The following is a 23,892-nucleotide window of genomic DNA, read 5'->3' on the forward strand; positions in this document are numbered from 1 at the left end:
CAGTCATTGGCAATAACGGACTGGAAACCTTAATGAAACAATGTTTGGTCTCCCTTGGTCAATTTATTCTTAAACCATCAAAGCCCATCGTAATGTGCTTCTAAAAATTCTACATCCACTAGCTGACCAGGAACTTGTTGTTTTATACCACTCAGTAGCCCAATCAGGTGGGAGAGTTAATAAATAAACCAGAAAACTGTACATTAATGTTGACACACAAAAACGTAGTGCATATTACTTGCACTATTCCATTTCCTTCAGAATTAAACTGAAAGAAAAATTTAAATGTGTCAATCCAAAATAAATCTCTGCATAATTATTTTTTCGTTTGTGATTGATCATTTTTCTCTCCATAGCAATGAATCTGACAGTAAAGAACAAATGATCTAGTTAAAATTAATATTAAGAGGTTTGCGTGGAATAACATAAGTTCCAGGAGGTAAATTGATGTATTTGCAATAGCTGGATGCACAGATAAAATTTAATAAGCTGCCCTATGTTTGAACTGTTATCATTACAAATGAAAATACATAACACAACTTAGTTTTTAAAATCGGTAAAATATTTTTGCAGAATTGATGTGGTCGTTGATTATTCATGTTAAATAAGGGTGTCAAGGGTTACAGGGAGAAGGCAGGAGAGGGAAAGATGGAAAAATAGATTAGCCACGATCGAATGGCAAAGCACACTCGATGGGACAAATGGCCTAATTCTGCTCCTATGTCTTAATTCTTGTAAACCTGGGTGGTTTCTGCATACTTTAATAGTTTATAATGTTCACCAAATTGTCAATGAACTGTTAAACACTTAACTGTTAAGAGTCAACCACATTAGTGGATGTGGAATCGCATATCGGCCTAATCATGTAAAGATGGCAGATGTTCCTGAAAGCCATTAGTGAACCTGCCTTCATTCTGCCAGTCTATTCATCAGCATCAACTCTTCTTTACTGCAGGTACCAATACACTTTGACTTCTTTAACAAACAAAAATCTATCGATCACATTCTGAAATACACAGTGTATAAGATTTGTACCGAGCTTCTTAATCCAGGTTTTGAAAAGCAATATAATTCTGCTTTAGTTAACTTCACTGGATCGAATGACCTCAATAAACATTTAGCAAGTTGTATCAGGTAGAAAGCGGTAATAAAAGGTTTGCATGCATTTTCCCATCCCTTAGCACAAGATTCAGCAGTCAAGGAAGGTTTAGCCTGCAAATTTATTCTCTCTCCTAGTTATAAAGACCCAAATCGGTTTCTGTTTATGCACCTTATTTTACGGGATAACGAATCCTCATATAGAAACATAGAAATTAGGTGCAGGAGTAGGCCATTCGGCCCTTCGAGCCTGCACCGCCATTCAATATGATCATGGCTGATCATCCAACTCAGTATCCCGTACCTGCCTTCTCTCCATACCCTCTGATCCCCTTAGCCACAAGGGCCACATCTAACTCCCTCTTAAATATAGCCAATGAACTGGCCTCGACTACCCTCTGTGGCAGGGAGTTCCAGAGATTCACCACTCTCTGTGTGAAAAAAGTTCTTCTCATCTCGGTTTTAAAGGATTTCCCCCTTATCCTTAAGCTGTGACCCCTTGTCCTGGACTTCCCCAACATCGGGAGCAATCTTCCTGCATCTAGCCTGTCCAACCCCTTAAGAATTTTGTAAGTTTCTATAAGATCCCCTCTCAATCTCCTAAATTCTAGAGAGTATAAACCAAGTCTATCCAGTCTTTCTTCATAAGACAGTCCTGACATCCCAGGAATCAGTCTGGTGAACCTTCTCTGCACTCCCTCTATGGCAATAATGTCCTTCCTCAGATTTGGAGACCAAAACTGTACGCAATACTCCAGGTGTGGTCTCACCAAGACCCTGTACAACTGCAGTAGAACCTCCCTGCTCCTATACTCAAATCCTTTTGCTATGAAAGCTAACATACCATTCGCTTTCTTCACTGCCTGCTGCACCTGCATGCCCACTTTCAATGACTGGTGTACCATGACACCCAGGTCTCGCTGCATCTCCCCTTTTCCTAGTCGGCCACCATTTAGATAATAGTCTGCTTTCCTGTTTTTGCCACCAAAATGGATAACCTCACATTTATCCACATTATACTGCATCTGCCAAACATTTGCCCACTCACCCAGCCTATCCAAGTCACCTTGCAGTCTCCTAACATCCTCCTCACAGCTAACACTGCCCCCCAGCTTAGTGTCATCCGCAAACTTGGAGATATTGCCTTCAATTCCCTCATCCAGATCATTAATATATATTGTAAATAGCTGGGGTCCCAGCACTGAGCCTTGCGGTACCCCACTAGTCACTGCCTGCCATTGTGAAAAGGACCCGTTTACTCCTACTCTTTGCTTCCTGTTTGCCAGCCAGTTCTCTATCCACATCAATACTGAACCCCCCAATGCCGTGTGCTTTAAGTTTGTAAACTAATCTCTTATGTGGGACCTTGTCGAAAGCCTTCTGGAAGTCCAGATACACCACATCCACTGGTTCTCCCCTATCCACGCTACTAGTTACATCCTCGAAAAATTCTATAAGATTCGTCAGACATGATTTACCTTTTGTAAATCCATGCTGACTTTGTCCAATGATTTCACCACTTTCCAAATGTGCAACTATCCCATCTTTAATAACTGATTCTAGCAGTTTCCCCACTACCGATGTTAGACTAACTGGTCTGTAATTCCCCGTTTTCTCTCTCCCTCCCTTCTTAAAAAGTGGGGTTACGTTTGCTACCCGCCAATCCTCAGGAACTACTCCAGAATCTAAAGAGTTTTGAAAGATTATTACTAATGCATCCACTATTTCTGGAGCTACTTCCTTAAGTACTCTGGGATGCAGCCTATCTGGCCCTGGGGATTTATCGGCCTTTAATCCATTTAATTTACCCAACACCACTTCCCGGCTAACCTGGATTTCACTCAATTCCTCACTCAATTCCTCCAACTCCTTTGACCCGCGGTCCCCTGCTATTTCCGGCAGATTATTTATGTCTTCCTTAGTGAAGACGGAACCAAAGTAGTTATTCAATTGGTCCGCCATATCCTTGTTCCCCATGATCAACTCACCCGTTTCTGACTGCAAGGGACCTACATTAACTAATCTCTTTCTTTTCACATATCTATAAAAACTTTTGCAGTCAGTTTTTATGTTCCCTGCCAATTTTCTTTCATAATCTATTTTTCCTTTCCTAATTAAGCCCTTTGTCCTCCTCTGCTGGTCTCTGAATTTCTCCCAGTCCTCCGGTATGCTGCTTTTTCTGGCTAATTTGTACGCATCATCCTTCGCTTTGATACTATCCCTGATTTCCCTTGTTATCCACGGATGCACTACCTTCCCTGATTTATTCTTTTGCCAAACTGGGATGAACAATTTTTGTAGTTCATCCATGCAGTCTTTAAATGTCTTCCATTGCATATCCACCGTCAACCTTTTTAGAATTAATTGCCAGTCAATCTTGGCCAATTCACGTCTCTATATCTATTTTTATTAAATTAATTGCATTCATAATGTCTGCTGCCCAGTTATAGGATATCATGTATCCACCACCCATCTGATTCTGCCTCAACTACAAAGCATTCCACGTTCCAACAACCACCAGTTATAAAAACTTCCCTACATATGCTCCTCAATCCTCTCCAACTTGTTGATGAAGGGCAGGGCAATCCCAATCTTCCCATCAAAACACTTTCACCATTCCTCACATTTCTTCCGTTTTAAAATTCACAAAGTCTCCTCTGAGCCTCTCTTGCAACAATAAAGTGCTCCCACCCCTTCAAGATTCTCTTCATTATAAATTCCAAACACTGACCTGGTCTACTGTGCAAGTGCCAGGCAGCCACAGCACTTCAATTCACCCTTATTTTTAGACCAAGTAAAGAGTAAAAACTAGCCATATTATCCATTCGTCTATTGCCCATTGATCTCTGCTTGCAATTGTATGAGTGCAAATTTGTCACAAAGATATAACTGGATCCCACTCTCATTGTCTTGCAATCTAACTCAAGGTTGATGCAGTCAGATAGAAAAGTGTATTAAAAAGTTCAAATAACAATAAAAATGTACCAACAGGCAAAATTGTGCTCTCAAAAGAGAAAATAAAGATAGGAAGAAAAGCAAACATAAAATGTACAGGGCATTGTAGATTTCAGATCCAGTCTCCTTGGATTGAGGCCCCAAAGATTTCATACATATGCATCATTCTACAGTCAGTGCAGATAGATATGTTCAAACATTTATAAGAATTTACCGCCACAGGCATAGAACTAAAACTCAATTTACCTGACGATAATACTTTTCATATAATGGGTTTCCACCTGAAAGCTGTAAAAAGAAACAAAAAACAATGAGTATTCATAAACAAAACAGTGCACTTTAATCAACAGTACAATTTTTTCTGCCTGTGGCCACCAAAAATTAATGTCTTGATTAATAAAATAATTTAAACTTTGACTGTTGGAACCAGAGAACCATCACTGCTAGGTTAAAAAAAAGTAAACAGAAAACTGTGGGTGCATGCACAAGGGTCATTGCAGCAATTCTGATTCGGTGTATCAAAGCCAAGTGTATGCAAAGCCAAAATCCCATAAATCAATGCAAGGCAGGAACAGACCACTGCAATCAGAAATTAACCCACATCTCACTAGAACGAAAGCATTAACACCCTCCCACTCTCTTTTCTTTGACCGGCTGAGTGATATCAACATTTTCTGCTTTTATTTGAGTTTCTTAGTACACAATTTATTTGCATAATTCTTATGCTGATACAAATTACCATTAATTAAAATGCAGTAAAACTCCAATAATCCAGCACGTTAATTACTTTGGCAGTGCTGGACCACTGGATGTTATTCTTCACAATATCCTCTTGCAGCTGGTGACTTCTTACAAGCCCTTCCACACTGAAGAAGAGTCATTAGCTGAGAACTTGAGCCTCAAGTTCTCAGAGTACCTTTCCTTGGCAGCTCTGATTCCCCTTCTCAGCTTGTACTTGGCCTGTCTGAAGAGGTCTGCACCCACACTCCTGTGACCTCATCATTAGACTGGTGGAGCTGTCTGGGTTCTGATGTAAACCAGGGCTTGTCATTGTTGAACCTGATCCGGGTCCTAGTGGGAATGCAACTGTCCTCACAAAAGCTGATATAAGATGTCACAGTGTCTGTATATTCATCGAGGCTTGTGGTTGCTTCCCTGCACACATTCCAATCAGTGCAGTCAAAGCAGGACTGTAGGTTTTCAATACCCTCGCTTGTCCACTTTTTCCATTGTTCTGACCACAGGCTTAGCAGACTTTAGTTTCTGCCTGTAGGTTGGAATTAAATGAACTAAACAATGATCAGAGAATCCAAGAGCTGCTCTGGGAACAGAATGATACTTCTTGATTGTAGTATAACAATGATCGAGAATTCTCTCCAACCTGGCGGGGCAGGTAACGTGATGTCTGTATTTTTGAAGCTCTTGGCTGAGGTTATTCTTGTTCAAATCCCCCAAAACAATGACCATCGAGTCCGGGAAGTCACTTTCTACTCTCATTACCTGGTCAGTGAGTTGCGTTTGCGCCTCACGTACGCAGGTTTGCGAGGTGAGGGGATAAACTCCAGCGAGAATAAAAGAGGTAAATTCCCTCGTTGAATAAAAGGGTTTGTAATCTTTTTTTTTTAAATCCAGATTAGGAGAACAGAAGTTAGACAGTACCGTGATGTCGCTGGTTAGTATAGAAGCATATTCCACCACCTCTTGATTTCCCCGCTGCCTCTGCTTCGCAGTCCGCTCTGTGTAGTTGAAAGCCAGACAGTTGCGGCGCATTGTCCAGGGTCGACTCACACAGCCAGGTTTCGGTGAAATACAGGGCACGAGTCCTTATTTGTTTGGCATAGCTGTTGCAGTTCATCCACTTTGTTGTTGAGAGAACGTAGATTTGCAAGGAATATACTCGGGAGCGGTGTGGGTAATCCTCATCGCCGTAGTCAGGCGAGTGCTCCAGAGCGCTTCCCCAGGTCCCCTCCGACTCAAGATCTTGAACACAGCCACAGCTCCGCCGACGAGTATGTCCAAATAACCCAGTGAGTGAGAGAAATCCAGAACAATGTTTGGAGGTACTGAATATCTGATGTAAATGAGTATCTCTCATATTAAAGTGAGCTTTGTGGGATTTTCAGTCGACACAAACGAACAAACAGACAAAACAGCAAGGAGCAGGATTAAGAGATAGCTCAAATCATACTACCTCCTCTGGGGAATTTCTTCAGACAATAAATGATGAAATAATCTAGATTTGTTTAAATATAATTAAAATGGTGGTCTCACCAACGGTGATCATTAAAGTCATCTGTTTTATTAACATCCTTCCAAGAAATAAATTTATTCTTCTCTTATCTGGCCTCAATTCCACAAATATGCTGATTCGTAACTGTTCTCTGAATTATATGGCCAGCTATGAGACGGGGGAAGGTATTAAATTAATATTTATCATCATTTATTTCTGAGGAGAAAATCATGAAATCTAAGAAATTGAGGCTTATGAGTTGTGATGTCTTAGACCATATTTGGTATCTCCTCAATACCAAAGATAAGGTATTTGTAGTTTTAAAGCACATTAAGGTGGACAAATCCCCAGGGCCTGTCCAAACACTTCCTCAGATCCTGTGAAAAACTCATGAAGAAACTGCAGATGCCTCTGCAAAGATATTTGCATCATCTTATGCCACAGGTGCAGTTCCAGAAGACTGGAGGATGGCTAATATTGAATTGTTATTTAGGATGGGCAGCAAGGACAAGCCAGGAAACAGCAGGCCAGTGATCTTGATATCAACAATGAGGAGTTGTTGGAGGGGATACCATGGGGCAGTATCTACCAACATTTAGTTAGTCAGGCCCGTCATTCGCTCGGACCCTTCTGAAGCAGCTGCACCAAAGATCCTATAGCTATAGGATCTTTGAGCTGCACCGCTCGGACCCGAACCTTGCTGCTTGTTGGCTGGCGAAGGAGGGAGGCGGTGGCGAGGAAATCCCGAACAGCCAAGGTAGCGGGGCGATGTTGTCCGAGGAGCGCTGACCCTCCTTCCTCCATACCTCGCCCTCCATACCTCGCCCCCCTTCTCTCTCTCTCTCGTATGCCCCCTGCACCGCCCCCCCCCCCTTATCCTGGGACCCCTCCTCTCCATCCCGCACTGATCCCCATTCCCGCCTCTATTCAGTCCTCACTGACATCCCCTGTGCTCCCCTCCCCATCTCCCCCACCCGCCAATCTATTCATCCTGCGCTGATCACCCTACCCACCTCGCATTGATTCTCCTGCCACCGCCCCCCCCCATCCACCCTACACTGGTTCCCCAATTCACCCTGTACTTACCCCTTTCCCATCCATCCTGCACTTCTCCTCCATCCACCCTGTACTGATTCCCCCATCCATCCTGTACTAATCCACGCATTCATCCCATACTGACCCACCCTCCATTTACCCTGCACCGTCCCCTCATTCATCCTGTAGTGGTCCCCCATTCATCCTGCACAGACCCTCCGATCCACACTGTACTGACCCCCCCCCCCCCCCACCATTCATCCTGTGCTGATCTCCTCCCCCCCCCCCCCCATCCATCCTGTACTGATCCTCCCATTCAAGAAGAATGGGGGGGAACAGTCTGAAGAAGGGTCGCGACCCGAAACGTCGCCTATTTCCTTCGCACCATAGATGCTGCCTCACCCGCTAAGTTTCTCCAGCACTTTTGTCTACCCCCATCCATCCCGTACTGATCCCCCCCATTCAACACCACTGACATCCCCGAGCTCTCCCCTCACAATTTTACCTACTCCAACCAACACGTACTAATTCACCTGCCTCAATCCATCCATTCTGCACCGACTGCATTCTAACCCCCCCCCCCCCATCTATCCACCCGCACTTTCACACACACACCCCTCCCTGACCCTATTGTCCTGGAAATGTCTTCAGAGCAAACATTGACTATGTTTGATAACGGAATGCAATCAAATGTGTTTTAATTCCCAATGTTATTATTTGTTTTAATCCATAAAGATAGATTAATTAAATTGTGAACACGTGAAACATTAAAACCGCAGTGTTCAATTGTCACTGCTGCCGTTGACACGTTAATACAGAATTCATTTTAACGGCAAATCAATGCTCTTAATATGGAGTATCAGTACTGTAGTTATTTAATGAGCAACATTCACAACTATACGTACGCATATATTAGCAATATTACAAAATTTTGAGATTTTTAAAATCAAGTCTGCAATTTATCCCATCAGATAAAGCATAAAAATAAGTTTAATTTGACACCTAATTCACTTTCATATCTCAATTATTAAAAAAAGTTATGGCCATTTTCATACTCGGAAATTAGCATCTTGTTCCCTATTGATTTTCTATGGACATAACAAAAAAGCTGTGATCATGGACAGTCAAAAGCCCATAACTTTCTTAAAAATTAAGAGAACTGAATGAAATTTTCAGTTATCATAGATTGAAGCATTCTGAAACAAATATAAAATAATCTTACTTGGATGACCTGAAATTAAAGCATATAATTAGTTAGTTACCTAATTGTAGCTAATTCCAAACTTCAATTACTAGATCTAAACATCTATCCATTTCTTAATAAATCATTAACATTTTTAAATAGCCAAAGTGTCCAAATAATATTCACAAATAATTCACAATAAAACCTACTATTTTTAACCTACTATAACAATTAAATAACGCCCTTAAAACTAATAATACCTCAAGCAAGGGAATCTTCCAGCGATTTTTCGTTAATAATTAACTAGGCTGAAAAACCTCGATTTGAACAGCCTAGGGAAAATCGCGTTTTAAACCCGCCCCCCTCTAAACGGCGCCAAAATCGCGCACACGGGCTGGGACAGATTTTCAGCGACACTTCAGGTACGTTTTGCAACATACCTACATATATGTTACCATGGTCCAGGATTTATTGACACAGGTTGATCATACGCTGAATAATCCAACCACATTTTTGTTTGGAAGTGGAAAGAACTAATAGAAATTGCATTAATTGCAATGTGTAAAAAGAGTTGAGATACTGTCTTATAATTTTGCTGCATGTCATTGTGGGATATATCATGTATTGATTGGTGAATATGTTTAGTTTGTGACTTTATTTGAAGCAGAAATATGTGAATGCTTCATTGAGTATAATTCTGACTGGTAATTACGCACTTCGTACGAGCACATTATCGCACGCGTCATGCAAGCCATCTTAAATGACCACCTAAACTGTCATTTGGCAACCTAAAAAGCTGCAAAGGTTGCCTAGCTGGCAACAGGGAAAAAAAGTTAAGCGAGAGCCCTGTAGTGGAGGTGGCTTTACGGTCTATTCCTGCTCTTATGCGAAGCACAAAGCAGAGTAATTTATTTATTGAGATAAAGCTATAAATTATATAATTATCTACTGGCTTTTATATTCTTTTCCACACCCCAACCCTGTACCTTCAACTCATTCACTCCCATTATATTTCAGGGGGGGGGGAAAAAAGAAGAAAAAAGAGGTGGAACAGAGAAAACGCAACAAAAAATCATTTTGTGCAAATAGGAATCTGGTAAATATAAATTTCCAATTCAAACTGTTTATTAGACTTCAGCTGCTTAATAATAGTTTGAAATCATTGAACTATATTTCTTTCTTTTTACGTTTTAATAAAATCAGCAAACACCTGCCATCAAAATATTAAATACTGGTTAAGTCCAGAACACAACTCCTAAATGGCAGCTTTAAAGTCTAAAGTATTACAAACATGCTGGATTAATTCTGTCCATCTACAATTCTGGATCTACTTCTCTATAATAGATTAGCACAATCACCAGACTGAATTTGTCTTTGTGGTTCTCGGTCACTTTTTTATGCTAATAATTTTAATTACACAACAAGAAGAACATATGGACGTGAGAGCCTGATATTAACAACTAAAAATTGTTCTATAACTTTAAAGCTCCTCAATTAAATAATTTTACAGCATCTGTATTATTCATTTTGCAATGTGCAAACTAATAGAACAAGAGGCCAACAAATCCCCCTCAATCTGATGGCTGGCACTCTGGGCTTAAATAAAATAGCTGCAGAGAAAGTGGGTTCCATAGGAGTGCTGATTGTAACCGACCAAAATTCCCTTATAGGCTGCAGAGAAACAGAGGATTACAAAAACTATGCCACTACTCCTTAAAAGGCTCAGGAAGTTCAACATGCCCTCAACAACCCTCACCAACTTCTACAGATGCACCATAAAAAAGAATTTTATTGGGATGCATCACACCATGATCGAGGGACAGCTCAATCCAAGACCGCAAGAAATTGCAGAGTTGTGGACGTAGCCCTGACCATAACACAAACCAACCTCCCTACCAATCACTCCAACTTCACTTAACATAGAAACATAGAAAATAGGTGCAGGAGTAGGCCATTCAGCCCTTCGAGCCTGCACGCCATTCAATATGATCATGGCTGATCATCCAACTCAGTATCCTGTACCTGCCTTCTCTCCATACCCCCTGATCCCTTTAGCCACAAGGGCCACATCTAACTCCCTCTTAAATATAGCCAATGAACTGGCCTCAACTACCTTCTGTGGCAGAGAGTTCCAGAGATTCACCACTCTCTGTGTGAAAAATGTTTTTCTCATCTCGGTCCTAAAGGATTTCCCCTTTATCCTTAATCTGTGACCCCCTTGTCCTGGACTTCCCCAACATCGGGAACAATCTTCCTGCATCTAGCCTGTCCAACCCCTTAAGAATTTTGTAAGTTTCTATAAGATCCCCCCTCAGTCTTCTAAATTCTAGCGAGTACAAGCCGAGTCTATCCAGTCTTTCTTCATTTGAAAGTCCTGACATCCCAGGAATCAGTCTGGTGAACCCTCTCTGTACTCCCTCTATGGCAAGAATGTCTTTCCTCAGATTTGGAGACCAAAACTGTACACAATACTCCAGGTGTGGTCTCACCAATACCCTGTACAACTGCAGTAGAACCTCCCTGCTCCTATACTCAAATCCTTCTGCTATTAACGCTGCTTCAGCAAGGCCATCGACATAATCAAGGACCAATCTCATCAGGGTCACTCCCTCTTGTCCCCTCTCCCATCAGGCAAGATATACAGATGTTTGAAAACACATACCTCCAGATTCAGGGCCAATTTCTTCCCAGCTGTTATCAGGCAACTGAATCGTCCTCTCACCAGCTGGAGTGCAGCCCTGACCTCCAAGCTACCTCATTGGAGACCTTCGAACTATCTTTACTTGGATTTTATGTTGCACTAAATGTTGTACCCTTTATCCATACACAGTGGACGGCTGAATAGCAATCATGAATAGTAATTTCTTTAACTGGATAACACACAACAAAACGTTTTTCACTGTACCGTGGTACATGTGACAATAATGATAAATAAATATTAACAAGAAATACAGACAGAATGCAGGAAAAAGTTCACAAAACATCTGTTATTGAGACACTATTGGAATTACAATTAAGAGGTATAAGACAGGCTTGTAGAAAATCTTAAGACAGTCAAGCAGAGTCAATTTCGCTTTATGAAAGGAATGTTGTGTTTCACAAACTGGCTAGACTTCTTTGAGAATATAATAGGGTGGATAAAGGCAACCAGTGAAGATCACAGAAAAGGTTACTGCACAAGAGGTGTTGAAGAGACACAAAAAACTGCAGATGCTGCAATCTTGAGTAAAACACAAACTGCTGGAAGAACTCAGTAGGTCCATCAAAGAAGAGTCCCAGCCTGAAACATTGTCCATTTCCACACGGATGCTACTTCTCCTGCTGAGTTCCTGCAGCAGTTTGATTATTGCTCAAGAGGTGTCAAGGGTTAAACATTGGCATGGACAGGGAAGTGACAAATGAACAGAAGACAATCTGGGTGATTTTTCAGATTGGCAATCAGTAATTAGAGTGCCAAAGAGATCTGTGCAGTGGCCTCAACTATTTACAATCATGAGGATTTCAACATAACACCAAGCACAATGCAGTCAAATTTTCTGATGGGTTAACAAGTTGTCTGGAGGACACAAAGGGCTTGTAAAGGGACATAGATTGGTCAAGTGAGTGGGTCAGTAGTTGACTGATAAAGTATAATGTGGGAAAATGAGGACACAAATGTGTCTAAAATGTGTAAAAACTATTACTCCAGTGGAAGGAAATACACAAAATGTTCATAAATTCATAAGTTATAGGAGCAGAATTAGGCCATTCACCCCATCGTCCATGCCACCATTCAATTATGACATCTATCTTTCCCATTTAATCCTATTTTCCTGCCTTCTCCCCAGACTTATTATAACCCTTACTTATTAAAAAGGAATCTGATACATAAGACAAAGTTGGCCTACAGCAAGTATTTAGGAAGGCTAATGGAATGTTGTCCTTTATCACAAGAGCTATAAATGAAGTTTTAATACATTTTTGTAGAGTGGTACTGAAACTGCATCTGCATCTGAACTATTATGGTGTCTGTATATAGAAGAAAGTAAAGATTGTTCTGCTACAATCCATATCACAAATTGGATGCAATGGAAGGATATACTAGCAAACACTACTTACTATTCATGGGCTGAATTGGTTATAACCCAATTTCGCTGGGAACTAGAAAACTATTTTGTTCATTAATATGCAGAAGAGGAGCACATCACTCTGACCTTGACGGAAAAGGAGGGTTGTGCAAGTAATAAATCTTTAAAAGTAGTGTAATAATCTTTCTGTAGCCCATATCAATGGTTGCATCAATCTGTTCAAAAGTGAAATTATTAATAGTTATTGTGGATGTGACATCACACTCTCACTATCCATACAAACAGTTTATAAATGATACAATAGCATTGTCCAAACAATGCTGGAATGCATATTGGCATAATTGGTGAGGGATGCATATTGGCATAATTGGCACCAGAGACCTGGGTCCGATTCTGACCTCGGGTGCTGTTTGTGTGGAGTTTGCACATTCTCCCTGTGACCGCTTGGGTTTAGTCCACGTGCTCTGGTTTCCTCGCACATCCCAAAGATGTGCAGGTTGTAGGTTAATTGACCTCTGTAAATTGTACTTAGTGTGAAGGAAGTGGATGCAAATGTGTTAAAATGTACAATTAGTGTAAACAGGTGAGCAATAAATGGCGTGAACTTGGTGAGCCAAGGGCCAGTTTAAATGCAGTATTCCTAAATTATTGTAGAACCGACAAGGGGTACCTTGCTCTATCCAGTAACAATAATACAATACATTCTTTAATCATACTACTGTACATAGCTGGATGCAGTCTGGAGAAACATTTTGTCTGAGTATTTTTCATTTTAGAAAATTGTTTAGGTTACAAGTTTTAAATAGTTTTCCTGGCTGTTCCTCATTCCAATGCATCATGATCCTAAGGCTATATGGAACTGCCTAATAATTCAAGTTTCGAGGGCGTAGACTAATCACTCAACCGGCTTGAATGTCAGGTATCAGTTTTTTTTAAACATACAAATATTTTAACTTGCGTGTTGTTGTTTTTTTAACATTCACACTCTAATTAAAAGTAATGTGCAAAACTCTGAAGAATGTCACCTAACAAATTAACTCAACATATTTGAAAATGTAGACCATATAATAAATTGAAATTAATATTTTTTTAATATTAGACTTTGAGATGCGCAATACACAAGATCACTACAATTGCAAACTCCAAGCAAGACATCAGATTCCCTCAAGAATCCCTTTTCCAAGCAAAATTTCCCATATGAGGTATTTACTCAAAAATGAAATTTATATTGCAAGATTGCACATTTTTAGCAACTTAGAATGACAAGCCGACCCAACTTTCAAGAATCAGGACAATGTTTCTTTTGGATTATTTCCAGAAAATAGTGATAAAGGACAACTATTTAAAATTGACAACTAAGTGTGAATCATTTAGAATTATTATGAAGATCTTCCTCTCAGTTGCCATTTGAACCTAACTTTCTTCTTAAAGTCCTACTGCTAGTTAATGGAAAAACTAGTATGAGCTGGGTAAGGGTACAATAATTTACAGTTGTGTCATAACATAGCAATGCTAAGATAGAAAGGTAAACCAAACAGTACAATTTACTGCTTGAAGGGCAGAATGAAAATCAGGGAAATTATTCTAAAATGATATTGAACCTTGGTTGGACGACAGTTGGAGTACTGCATACAATTCTAGTTACTGTATCACTGATATAGACACTGGAGGGAGTGCAAATAAGATTTACACGAACTTCACCAGAATTGAGAGGTGAGAGAATTGGGAGGAGTTTATACGAGAAAATGAACAGATTAGGTATTTTTCCTTTGAGGAAAAAACTGAGGTTTGAGCCAAAGAGGTTCTTAAAAGTACAAAAGATCTTGCTAGAATAAAGAGTGTGAAAATTTGAAAAATAATGCAAGAGCACAATTACAATGCCAAAAAATATAACAGTCAGCATAAAATCCAGGAGAAAATTCAGAAAAAAAGTTCATAAATTCATGTCACCGAAAGTGGTGATGCAGGTGAAGCAAGCTTTTGGCCTGCTTGCTTTGGGAAGGATATCAAGCACACGAGTACTCATAATGCAACTGTACAAGTGGTTGATGAGACCACATTTGGAGTGATTTGTGAATTTCTGGTCACCCAACAAGAGGAATAATGTCAGGAATAATTTGGAAAGTGAACAGAAGCAAAATGTTACCTGGACATGCAGGCTTGAGTTATTGCGAGATGCTGGGATTTTTTTCTTTGGAGCTTCAGAAGCTGAGGGGTGGCCTTATTGAAGTAGAATAAATCATGAGGGGCGTGGATAAAGTTAATGCTCATAGCCCAGATAGAGAATTATAGAACTAGAATGAATAGGTTAAGGTCAGAGGGGAGAGATACGAGAAGGATCTCAGGGGCACATTTTACACTCAGAAGATAGCACCAAAGGAAGCTATAGATGCAGATGCAATTATGACCATCAAATTTGGACAGCTATATGGATAAGAAGGGTTTAGAGCAACGGTTCTTAACCTGGGGGTCGTTTGGGGTTTTTCCGTGGGTCATGAAGGGGTTATAAATAACATATCAATTTGTTGAGCCCATTTATTTGGAACCTAACAAAGGTACATACCATACCACACAGTATTTTGTTCGCATATACGTGTACATATACGCACACGAACTGTGTGCGTTAGGAACCATGTCTGCCAAGAAGCACACGTATAGTGAAGCATTTCTCAAGTTCGGCTTCACATGCATTGTTCAAAAATCAGTGGTCAAGCCGCAATGTGTTATCTGTGCCAAGGTTTTGAGAAACGAGTGCACGAAGCCTAGCAAACTGAAGATCCATTTGGAGTCTTGTCACAGCGACCTGGTGGGAAAGGGCGTGGAAAAACAAAAAGAAGCCTCACTCAAGGGTTCCCGCATCAGTTCGATGGGTCACTGCACTCATCAAAATGAAGCAGCGTTGGAGGCTTCATACCGGATTACTTATCAAATCGCACAGACTAAGAAACCTCACACCATCGGTGAAGAGCTTATCAAGCCATGCCTTCTTGAAGCAGCGAATGTGGTGCTGGGGGAACAGCAGTCAAACAAGTTCAGGTAGATTTCCCTTTCGAATGACACAATCAAAAGTCGAATCTCGTGTGTGAGTAATGATATTCTGCTGCAAGTGGTGAGCGCTGTGAAGAGCAGTCCAGTGTATTCACTGCAACTGGACAAGTCAACAGATGTTGCCTCATGTCCCAACTGCTAGTCTACGTCCGTTACCTCGACGGAGAAGCCATGAAGGAGGAGCACCTGTTCTCGGAGCCATTGGCCACTACCACTCAGGGAGAAGATGTGTTCAGAATGCTGGAAGCCCTCATCAAACATGAGATTGACTGGGAACGACTTGTCGGGGTGTGCACAGATGGGGCACCTTCCATGGTCGAATGCAGATTCGGCCTCAAAGCCGTCGTGAAGGATGTCGTTTCCCCACGTCTCCTTCACCCACTGCATGATACATTGCCATGCTTTTGCAATGAAGACTCTCCCTCCTGGTCTTCCAGGAGTGCTTTCAGATGTGGTGAAGTTTGTGAATCACATCCAAGGGAGCGCAACAAACTCAAGAATCTTTAAAGCGATGCGTAAAGAAATGGGCGGCGATTTCACTGTTCTCATATTCCACAGAGATGCGTTGGCTTTCGCGTGGTAAAGTTCTCAATCGTGTGATTCAACTTCGAGAGGAAATAGCGCTGTTTTTGGAGAGAGGGTGTACCAAGAAGGAGAATCAGCTTCATGAAAAGATGCAGGATGAACTGTTCGTGATGAAGGTTGCTTACTTGGCTGACTTTTTCGCCGAGGAGAATTCCTTGAACCTGTCATTTCAAGGAAACCTCCCAATATTACACCTTTCATTCACCTTTACAAGATTCACCTTTACCAAAGAAGAGTCCAGGACGGTGACACGACTATCTTCCCTGAGATGACGACTCTCCTGGATGCTACGCCAGATGCTGAATGCCACTTCCACGAGCAGATCTCAACCCACCTTCTGGCAATTAGCAATCATCGAACGTTACTCCCCCGGACTGGACGACCGCTCTTGTGATGAGTGGATCGTCCGACCCTTTTCCATTGAAGACTGTGCTATCAGTAATACTGACGTGGCTGCGAAGGTTGAATTTTACCGAATTCGTGAAGATGCGCAGCTCAAGAGTGACTTCAAGGAACAAGAGCTCGCCACATTTTGGATGAAAGTGAAGGACTGTCCGGTTGTTTCGAAGAGGGCTCTGACCCTATTGGCCCAGTCCCCTGCAATCTGTCGCTGTGTGGCTGGATTCTCAACCATGGTAACTCTGAAAACAAAAGCATGCAATAGGCTTGTGTGACACGAGGTGCTGCCTGTCGAGCATTCGTCCTCGTTTTGATCGCCTGATGGGTGCGAAGCAATTTCAGCCATCCTATTGACTGAGTATTGACAGACATGTTTTAATAAATCGGGCTGTTTTGTTTCCAATTTTTGTTTCGGGGGTCACGGTATTGACCAAGAATGTATGATGGGGGCAAAAAGGTTAAGAACCACTGGTTTAGAGTTATTTGGGTCAAATGCAGGTACATGGGACCAGCCCAAGATACTAACTTGATCCACATGGACAATTTGGACAGAGGGTCTGTTTCCATGCTGTATATCTCTCTGACTGGTTGGTCCAAATGGCCTGTCTCTGTGCCATGTTATCTTATACAAGCTTTATGCAGTCACAAACTACAGCAACGGTTTACAGCAACAGAAGGTCTATCATATCTCTATACTTATAAAACTCTGATCTTGTATGTGCGTGTATTGTGCGATGTTCGTGTGCATTTCGCATCTCATCGAAAACACGACGCACCAATGGTGAAATGTTTACATACTCCGATAGAGATTTATGCCATGATGTAAAAAAATCGCCTTATCTGAACCGCTGAGGCCGAAAGCTGAAGGTACTGGGTGAGCAGAGTGCGAGCCGCGTCTGCGGTGACCACCCTGCCCCCACACTACTCCCCCCCCCCCCCTCCCCGCCCCCCACACCACCCCCTCCCCCTCACACACCACCCCCTCCCCACAACACACTCCACCCGTTCCCCCCCCCACACCACCCACCTCCCCCCCCCCCACACCACCCACCACCCCCCCCCCCCACACACACACCACCCCCTCCCCCCCCACACACACACCCCCTCCCCCCCACACACACCCCCCCCCCCCCCCCCCCCCACACCCCCCCCCCCCCCCACACACCCCCACCCCCACCCCCCCACCACACCCACCACCCCCCACCACCCCCCCCCCCCCCCCCCCCCCCCACACCCACCCCCCCACCCCCCCACACCCACCCCCCCCCCCCCCCACACACCCCCCCTCCCCCCCCCTCCCCCACCCCACCCCCCCCCCCGCCCACCCCCCCCCCTCCCCCCCCCACCCCCCCCCCCCGCCCCCCCCCCCCCCCCCCCCCCCCCCCCCCCCCCCCCCCCCCCCCCCCACCCCCCCCCCCCCCCCCCCACCCCCCCCCCCCCCCACCCCCCCCCCCCCCCCACCCCCCCCCCCCCCCACCCACCCCCCCCCCCCCCCCACCCCCCCCCCCCCCCCCCCCCCACCCCCCCCCCCACCCCCCCCCCCCCCCCCCCCCCCCCACCCCCCCCCCCCCCCCCCCCCCACCCCCCCCCCCCCCCCCCCCCCCACCCCCCCCCCCCCACCCCCCCCCCCCCCCCCCCCCCCCCACCCCCCCCCCCCCCCCCCCCCCCCCCCACCCCCCCCCCCACCCCCCCCCCCCCCCCCCCCCCCACCCCCCCCCCCCCCACCCCCCCCCCCCCCCCCCCCCCCCCCCACCCCCCCCCCCCCCCCCCCCCCCCCCCCCCCCCCCCCCCCCCCCCCACCCCCCCCCCCCCCCCCACCCCCCCCCCCCCCCCCCCCCCACACCCCCCACCCCTCCCCCCCCCCCCACCACCCCTCCCCCGCACACACACCACCCCTCCCCCTCACACACACACCACCCCTCCCCCGCACACACACCACCCCCTCCGCCTACAATTTACTGTAAATATCACAAGGATGGCATTTTTGATTCAAGATTATAAAATTCATTATACAAAAATACATAAATGGATGGCTAATTCTGAGCAGTGTGGCACCGTGCAAGAAGGAACTGGTTTGCACCGAAGATAGACACAATAGACAACAGGTGCAGCAGTAGGCCATTCGGCCCTTCGGGCCAGCACCGTCATTCAATGCGATCATGGCTGATCATCCCCAATCAGTACCCCGTTCCTGCCTTCTCCCCATATCCCCCGACTCCGCTATCTTCAAGAGCCTCATCTAGCTCTCTCTTGAAAGTATCCAGAGAACGAGCCTCCACCGCCCTCTGTGGCAGAGAATTCCACACTCACAACTCTGTGAGAAAAAGTGCTTCCTCGTTTCCATTCTAAATGGCTTACCCCTTATTCTTAAATCGTGGCCCCTTGTTCTGGACTCCCCCAACATCGGGAACACGTTTCCTGCCTTTAGCGTGTCCAAACCCTTAATAATCTTATATGTTTTAATAAGATATCCTCTCATCCTTCAAAACTCCAGAGTATACAAGCACAGCCGCTCCATTCTCTCAGCATATGACAGTCCCGCCATCCTGGGAATTAACCTTGTAAACCTACGCTGCACTCCCTCAATAGCAAGAATGTCCTTCCTCAAATTAGGGGGCCAAAACTGCACATAACACTCCAGGTGTAGTCTCACTAGGGCCCCATACAACTGCAGAAGGACCTATTTGCTCCTATACTCAACTCCTCTTGTTATAAAGGCCAATATGCCATTCGCTTTCTTCACTGCTTGCTGTACCTGCATGCTTACTTTCATTGACTGATGAACAAGGACCTCCCAGATCCCGTTGTACTTCCCCTTTTCCCAACTTGACACCATTTAGATAGTAATCTGCCTTCCTGTTTTTGCTACCAAAGTGGATAGCCTCACATTTATCCACATCAAATTGCATCTGCCATGCATCTGCCCACTCACCCAACCAATCCAAGTCACACAGCATTCTCATAGCATCCTCTTCTCAGTTCACACTGCCACCCAGCTTTGTATGATCTGCAAATTTGCTAATGTTACTTTGAATCTCTTCATCTAAATCATTGATGTATATTGTAAATAGCTGCGGTCCCCGCACCGAGCCTTGCGGTACCCCACTAGTTACTGCCTGCTATTCTGAAAGGGACCCGTTAATCCCTACTCTTCTTTCCTGTTTGCCAACCAATTTTCAATCCATGTCACCACTCTACCCTCAATACCATGTACCCTAATTTTGCCCACTAATCTCCTATGTGGGACCTTATCAAATGCTTTCTGAAAGTCCAAGTACACTGCATCCACTGGCTCTCTCTTGTCCATTTTCCTAGTTACATCCTCAAAAAAGGCTAACTGGTCTATAATTCCCTGTTTTCTCTTTCTCGCCTTTCTTAAAAAGTGGGATAACATTAGCTACCCTCCAATCCACAGGAACTGATCCTGAATCTATAGAACATTGGAAGTGGAAGTGGTGGAGGCAGGTTCGATTTTATCATTTAAAAATAAATTGGATAATAATAATAATAATGGATTACTTTCTAATACTCAAGCCGCTTTACATCGCATTATTCATTCACTCCTCAGTCACACTCGGTGGTGGTAAGCTACTTCTGTAGCCACAGCTGCCCTGGGGCAGACTGACGGAAGCGTGGCTGCCAATCTGTGCCTACGGCCCCTCCGACCACCACCAATCACTCACACACATTCACACACAGGCAAAGGTGGGTGAAGTGTCTTGCCCAAGGACACAACGACAGTATGCACTCCAAGCGGGATTCGAACCGGCTACCATCCGGTTGCCAGCCGAACACTTAGCCCATTGTGCCATCTGTCGTCCCCATAGGTATATGGACGGGAAAAGAATGGAGAGTTATGGTCTGAGTGCAGGTAGATGGGACTAGGGGAGAATAAGTGTTCGGCACGGACTAGAAGGGCCGAGATGGCCTGTTTCCGTGCTGTAATTGTTATATGGTATGGTTATATGGTTAAAATGATCACCAATGCGTCCACAATTTCTAACGCCACTTCCTTACAGTACCCTGGGATGCAGACCATCAGGCCCTGGGGATTTATCAGCCTTCAATCTCATCAGTCTACCCAGCACCGTTTCCTGCCTAATGTGGATTTCCTTCAGTTCCTCCATCACCCCAGATCCTCTGGCCACTAATATATCAGGAAGATTGTTTGTGTCTCAATTGTGTTTCTGTTCAATCCCTCCCCTCTGGACAAGAATGGTGTGGTCAATCAGGTCAAATAAGCAAAGAAGTAATAGATTGTTTATCACAATTTCACTGGGTATTATTCATATTTTTGGCAACAACCATTTTGGTATTGTGGCAGGAACAGAAGATTGGAGGTATTGAATTCCAGGAAAAGTAATAAAAAATAAAAAGTCTATGTTAAATTTAGAGGAATGGGGTTGGAGATGGATCAATGATTTTCAAAGATGAGGGGTTATGACAACAGGTCTGAAGGAGAGTAGCCAGGAAAAGTAAAAATAACAATATCAGCTGATGCTGCATGGAAGGGAAATCCCTTGCTTCGTAATTTAGTGAGAGTAATGTGGATTTGAAAAGGCTGCAGGAGGGACAGAAATAAACAGTGCGAGTTCAGGGCTGTGGGCATATAGTGTGGTTATACGTGTCTGGTAAGTTCTAAGATAAGGAGGAAATGGCATGTGGTCATATACTTTTGATTGTTAAAAACTCAATAAATCACTGACAAGAGTGAAGAATATGTGATACACGTAAATCAATATTGTTTGTAGTACAGAAACACATCTGAGATACAAATTATAAGATCTTTTAAACATCTGATTTGTCGAGGAATAGTCTGAAGGTGTTTAAAATTCAGGTCATGATCACTTTTACACTTTACAGCTTGCGACTTTAAAAACTAACAACAATACATTGTGTGATTATAATCCCACGTAAATACCAGTGTCTGGTTTAATACGAGTAACATTTAAATCTGCTGATGATCATTCAATACTTTTTGGAAGGAGAAAAGCACCCCACCCTCCTCCCCATTTATTTGAGTATTTGTTTGGAAGAATTGGTGGGTAGGAAGTTCTCTGTATAAGTAATGAGAAAACGTGAAGAACGACAACATGAGGTCGAATGTATTCATTCACTCAGAAGATATACATTTAAAAGGAATTGTACTATGAGTGAACACTTGCCGTTTCCTGAAGTTGGGGAATGAGCAAGTTACAATGCATCTGCAAAACATATTCCTGATCCAATCCGCAGTGCCAGCCCATCCGCAGCTGCATCGGCCTCTAGAGTACCGAGGGCCGAAGGCCAGTCGGCCTCAGCTCTGTAGGCCCAACACAAATTTTGACAAGCAAGCCCTTAACTTTCCGCAAACTACGCCCGCCGGTTTGTTTCCACTTTTAATTACTTGCTGTTGTCACACAGGCCCAATGCAACGCGAACGTTACAGAATTAAAAAATTATAATGGCTCTCTACAGCCAGAATCACATTTCGCCACCCAGATAATTTACACTGTATAAATCGACCGAAACATATGAACTGCCCGCAGTGTTTAAGTGAGATGGCCCTGCTTTTACCTGGGTGAGTGTGAACTGCCCCGCCATGCTGGTTCCTTCACTTTAGCCCATCATGCACTGAAAAAGTTCGTAAATCCATGGTTACAAACAAAACCTGGCACCGGATTCCGATGGAATAAACTTCCTGAAGTGGTTTATCTCGGTGCTGTTTGCAGATGAACGCGCAGAGAGACTGATTTCCTCTCGAGCCTGCGGTAACACTCTGACCATGCCCCCTCGTAAGACTGATGTAACGGCGGGCAATTGAACATCCGCACTGGTAATTGCAGCATTCCCACGCACTCTCTGCAATGGTGTTGGTGCGAGGGAATCCTGCCATTATCCGTGCAAATATCGGTCATTTCATGTAAACAAATAACAATTCCCACAATTTAGAATCAAAAACACATTTTTTTTAATTTACAGTTGCCTCCGAATGGGAGTGCAAATGTATGTTAATAAAGACTAAGTTACAATAACACTGATTACGTCAGTCAATGCAAATTCTTGGTGATTCAATAGATTAGCTCTCTTCAACAATCACTATAATAAACTAAATTCTGAAACTGCCATATATACACCTTTTTTTGTTTTTCACTTTGCTGAGCTTGATCACTTCTATTCTAGATTTTGCCTGCATTAAGTTTCCAAAGAAAGCGAATTTCTGCTTGAGCATTACTGTATGTGTTCAAGGTAAGATTAGGCATTACATGTAGCAATGTTACAAAATTTTGAGATTTTAAAATTTCATATCTTCAGTATTAAAAAGGTTATGGCCATTTTCATACTCGGAAATTGGCATCTTGTTCCCTATTGCTTTTTCATTGACTTAACACAAAAGCTGATCGAGAACATTTAAAAGCCGATAACATTCTTAAAATTTAAGAGAACTGAAAGAAAGTTTTCAGTTATTATAGATTGAAGCATTCTGAAACAAATATGAAACAATCTTACTTAGATGACTTGAAATTAAAGCATATAATTAGTTAGTTACCTAATTGTAGCTAATTACAAAATTCAATTACTAGATCTAAACATTTATCCATTTCTTAAGAATAGATTAACATTTTTAAATAGCCTAAGTGTCCAAATAACATTCACACAAGAATTCAGAATATGACATAATTTTTAAATCTCATTATCATGGGTTTATAGGCCAAATGGAAGGAATTTAATGTTTAATACCTGTAAATTAATGGCCATTTAAATCAGCTTGCGAGTGGGATTTTCTGGAACGGGACCATTTGGAACGTTCAGCTGGCGGTGAATTTAATCCCCCATATCGGCAGCAAATACACTGCCGGTTCTTCGGGGGGGAAAATCACCGTTTCGCAACTTAAAATGTGAATTAAATACATACACTTTTATACATAAAAATAAACTACTTTCTTTTACCTGGTCCTCCATAAAATCTGTCCCCGTTGTCGGCATTGACGGCTTCAGAAGCTGATTTTAAAATAATTCCAGCGATTAACTTGTCAGGTGAATTTTTTTTTAAAAAATACACAGAACGGCCGTAGGAACGATTATTTAGCAACATCTTGCACTCCAACAAATATAATTCAGGACCAGGTCAGGAAAAAAACCCGTTTTAACCCCGCCCCCCCCTCCTCAAACGCGCCAAAATCGCGCACACGGCCAGTGGCAGAATTGCAGCGCCGCTGAAGGCAAGTATTGTAACATACCTATTACATGACCCGGTATTCTTTCTTGGTTCTAGGCCTTACATGGCCTGGTATTCTTTCTTGGTTCTCTTT

General features: G+C 43.3%; 1 protein-coding gene across 4 annotated transcripts in view; it reads right to left on the reverse strand.

Annotated features, from left to right (window-relative positions):
• eps15 (epidermal growth factor receptor pathway substrate 15) overlaps window positions 1-22,387 on the reverse strand; it is a 143,282-nt gene extending 120,895 nt beyond the window's left edge. For 2 of the 4 annotated variants that reach the window (XM_033028580.1, XM_033028578.1), the window contains exons 1-2: window positions 22,157-22,386; window positions 4,300-4,341 (exon numbers count right to left, since the gene is read on the reverse strand). In XM_033028580.1, coding sequence (XP_032884471.1) covers window positions 4,300-4,341; window positions 22,157-22,183 — 69 coding nt within the window. In that variant the 5' untranslated portion in view covers window positions 22,184-22,386. Of the gene's footprint in view, window positions 1-4,299; window positions 4,342-22,156 lie in introns of all 4 variants that reach the window. The other 2 variants (XM_033028581.1, XM_033028579.1) reach the window with 2 other exon arrangements.
• Window positions 22,388-23,892: the final 1,505 nt, after the last annotated feature.

The sequence above is a fragment of the Amblyraja radiata genome, chromosome 10 (assembly GCF_010909765.2).
Source record: "Amblyraja radiata isolate CabotCenter1 chromosome 10, sAmbRad1.1.pri, whole genome shotgun sequence".
Lineage (NCBI taxonomy): Eukaryota > Metazoa > Chordata > Chondrichthyes > Rajiformes > Rajidae > Amblyraja > Amblyraja radiata.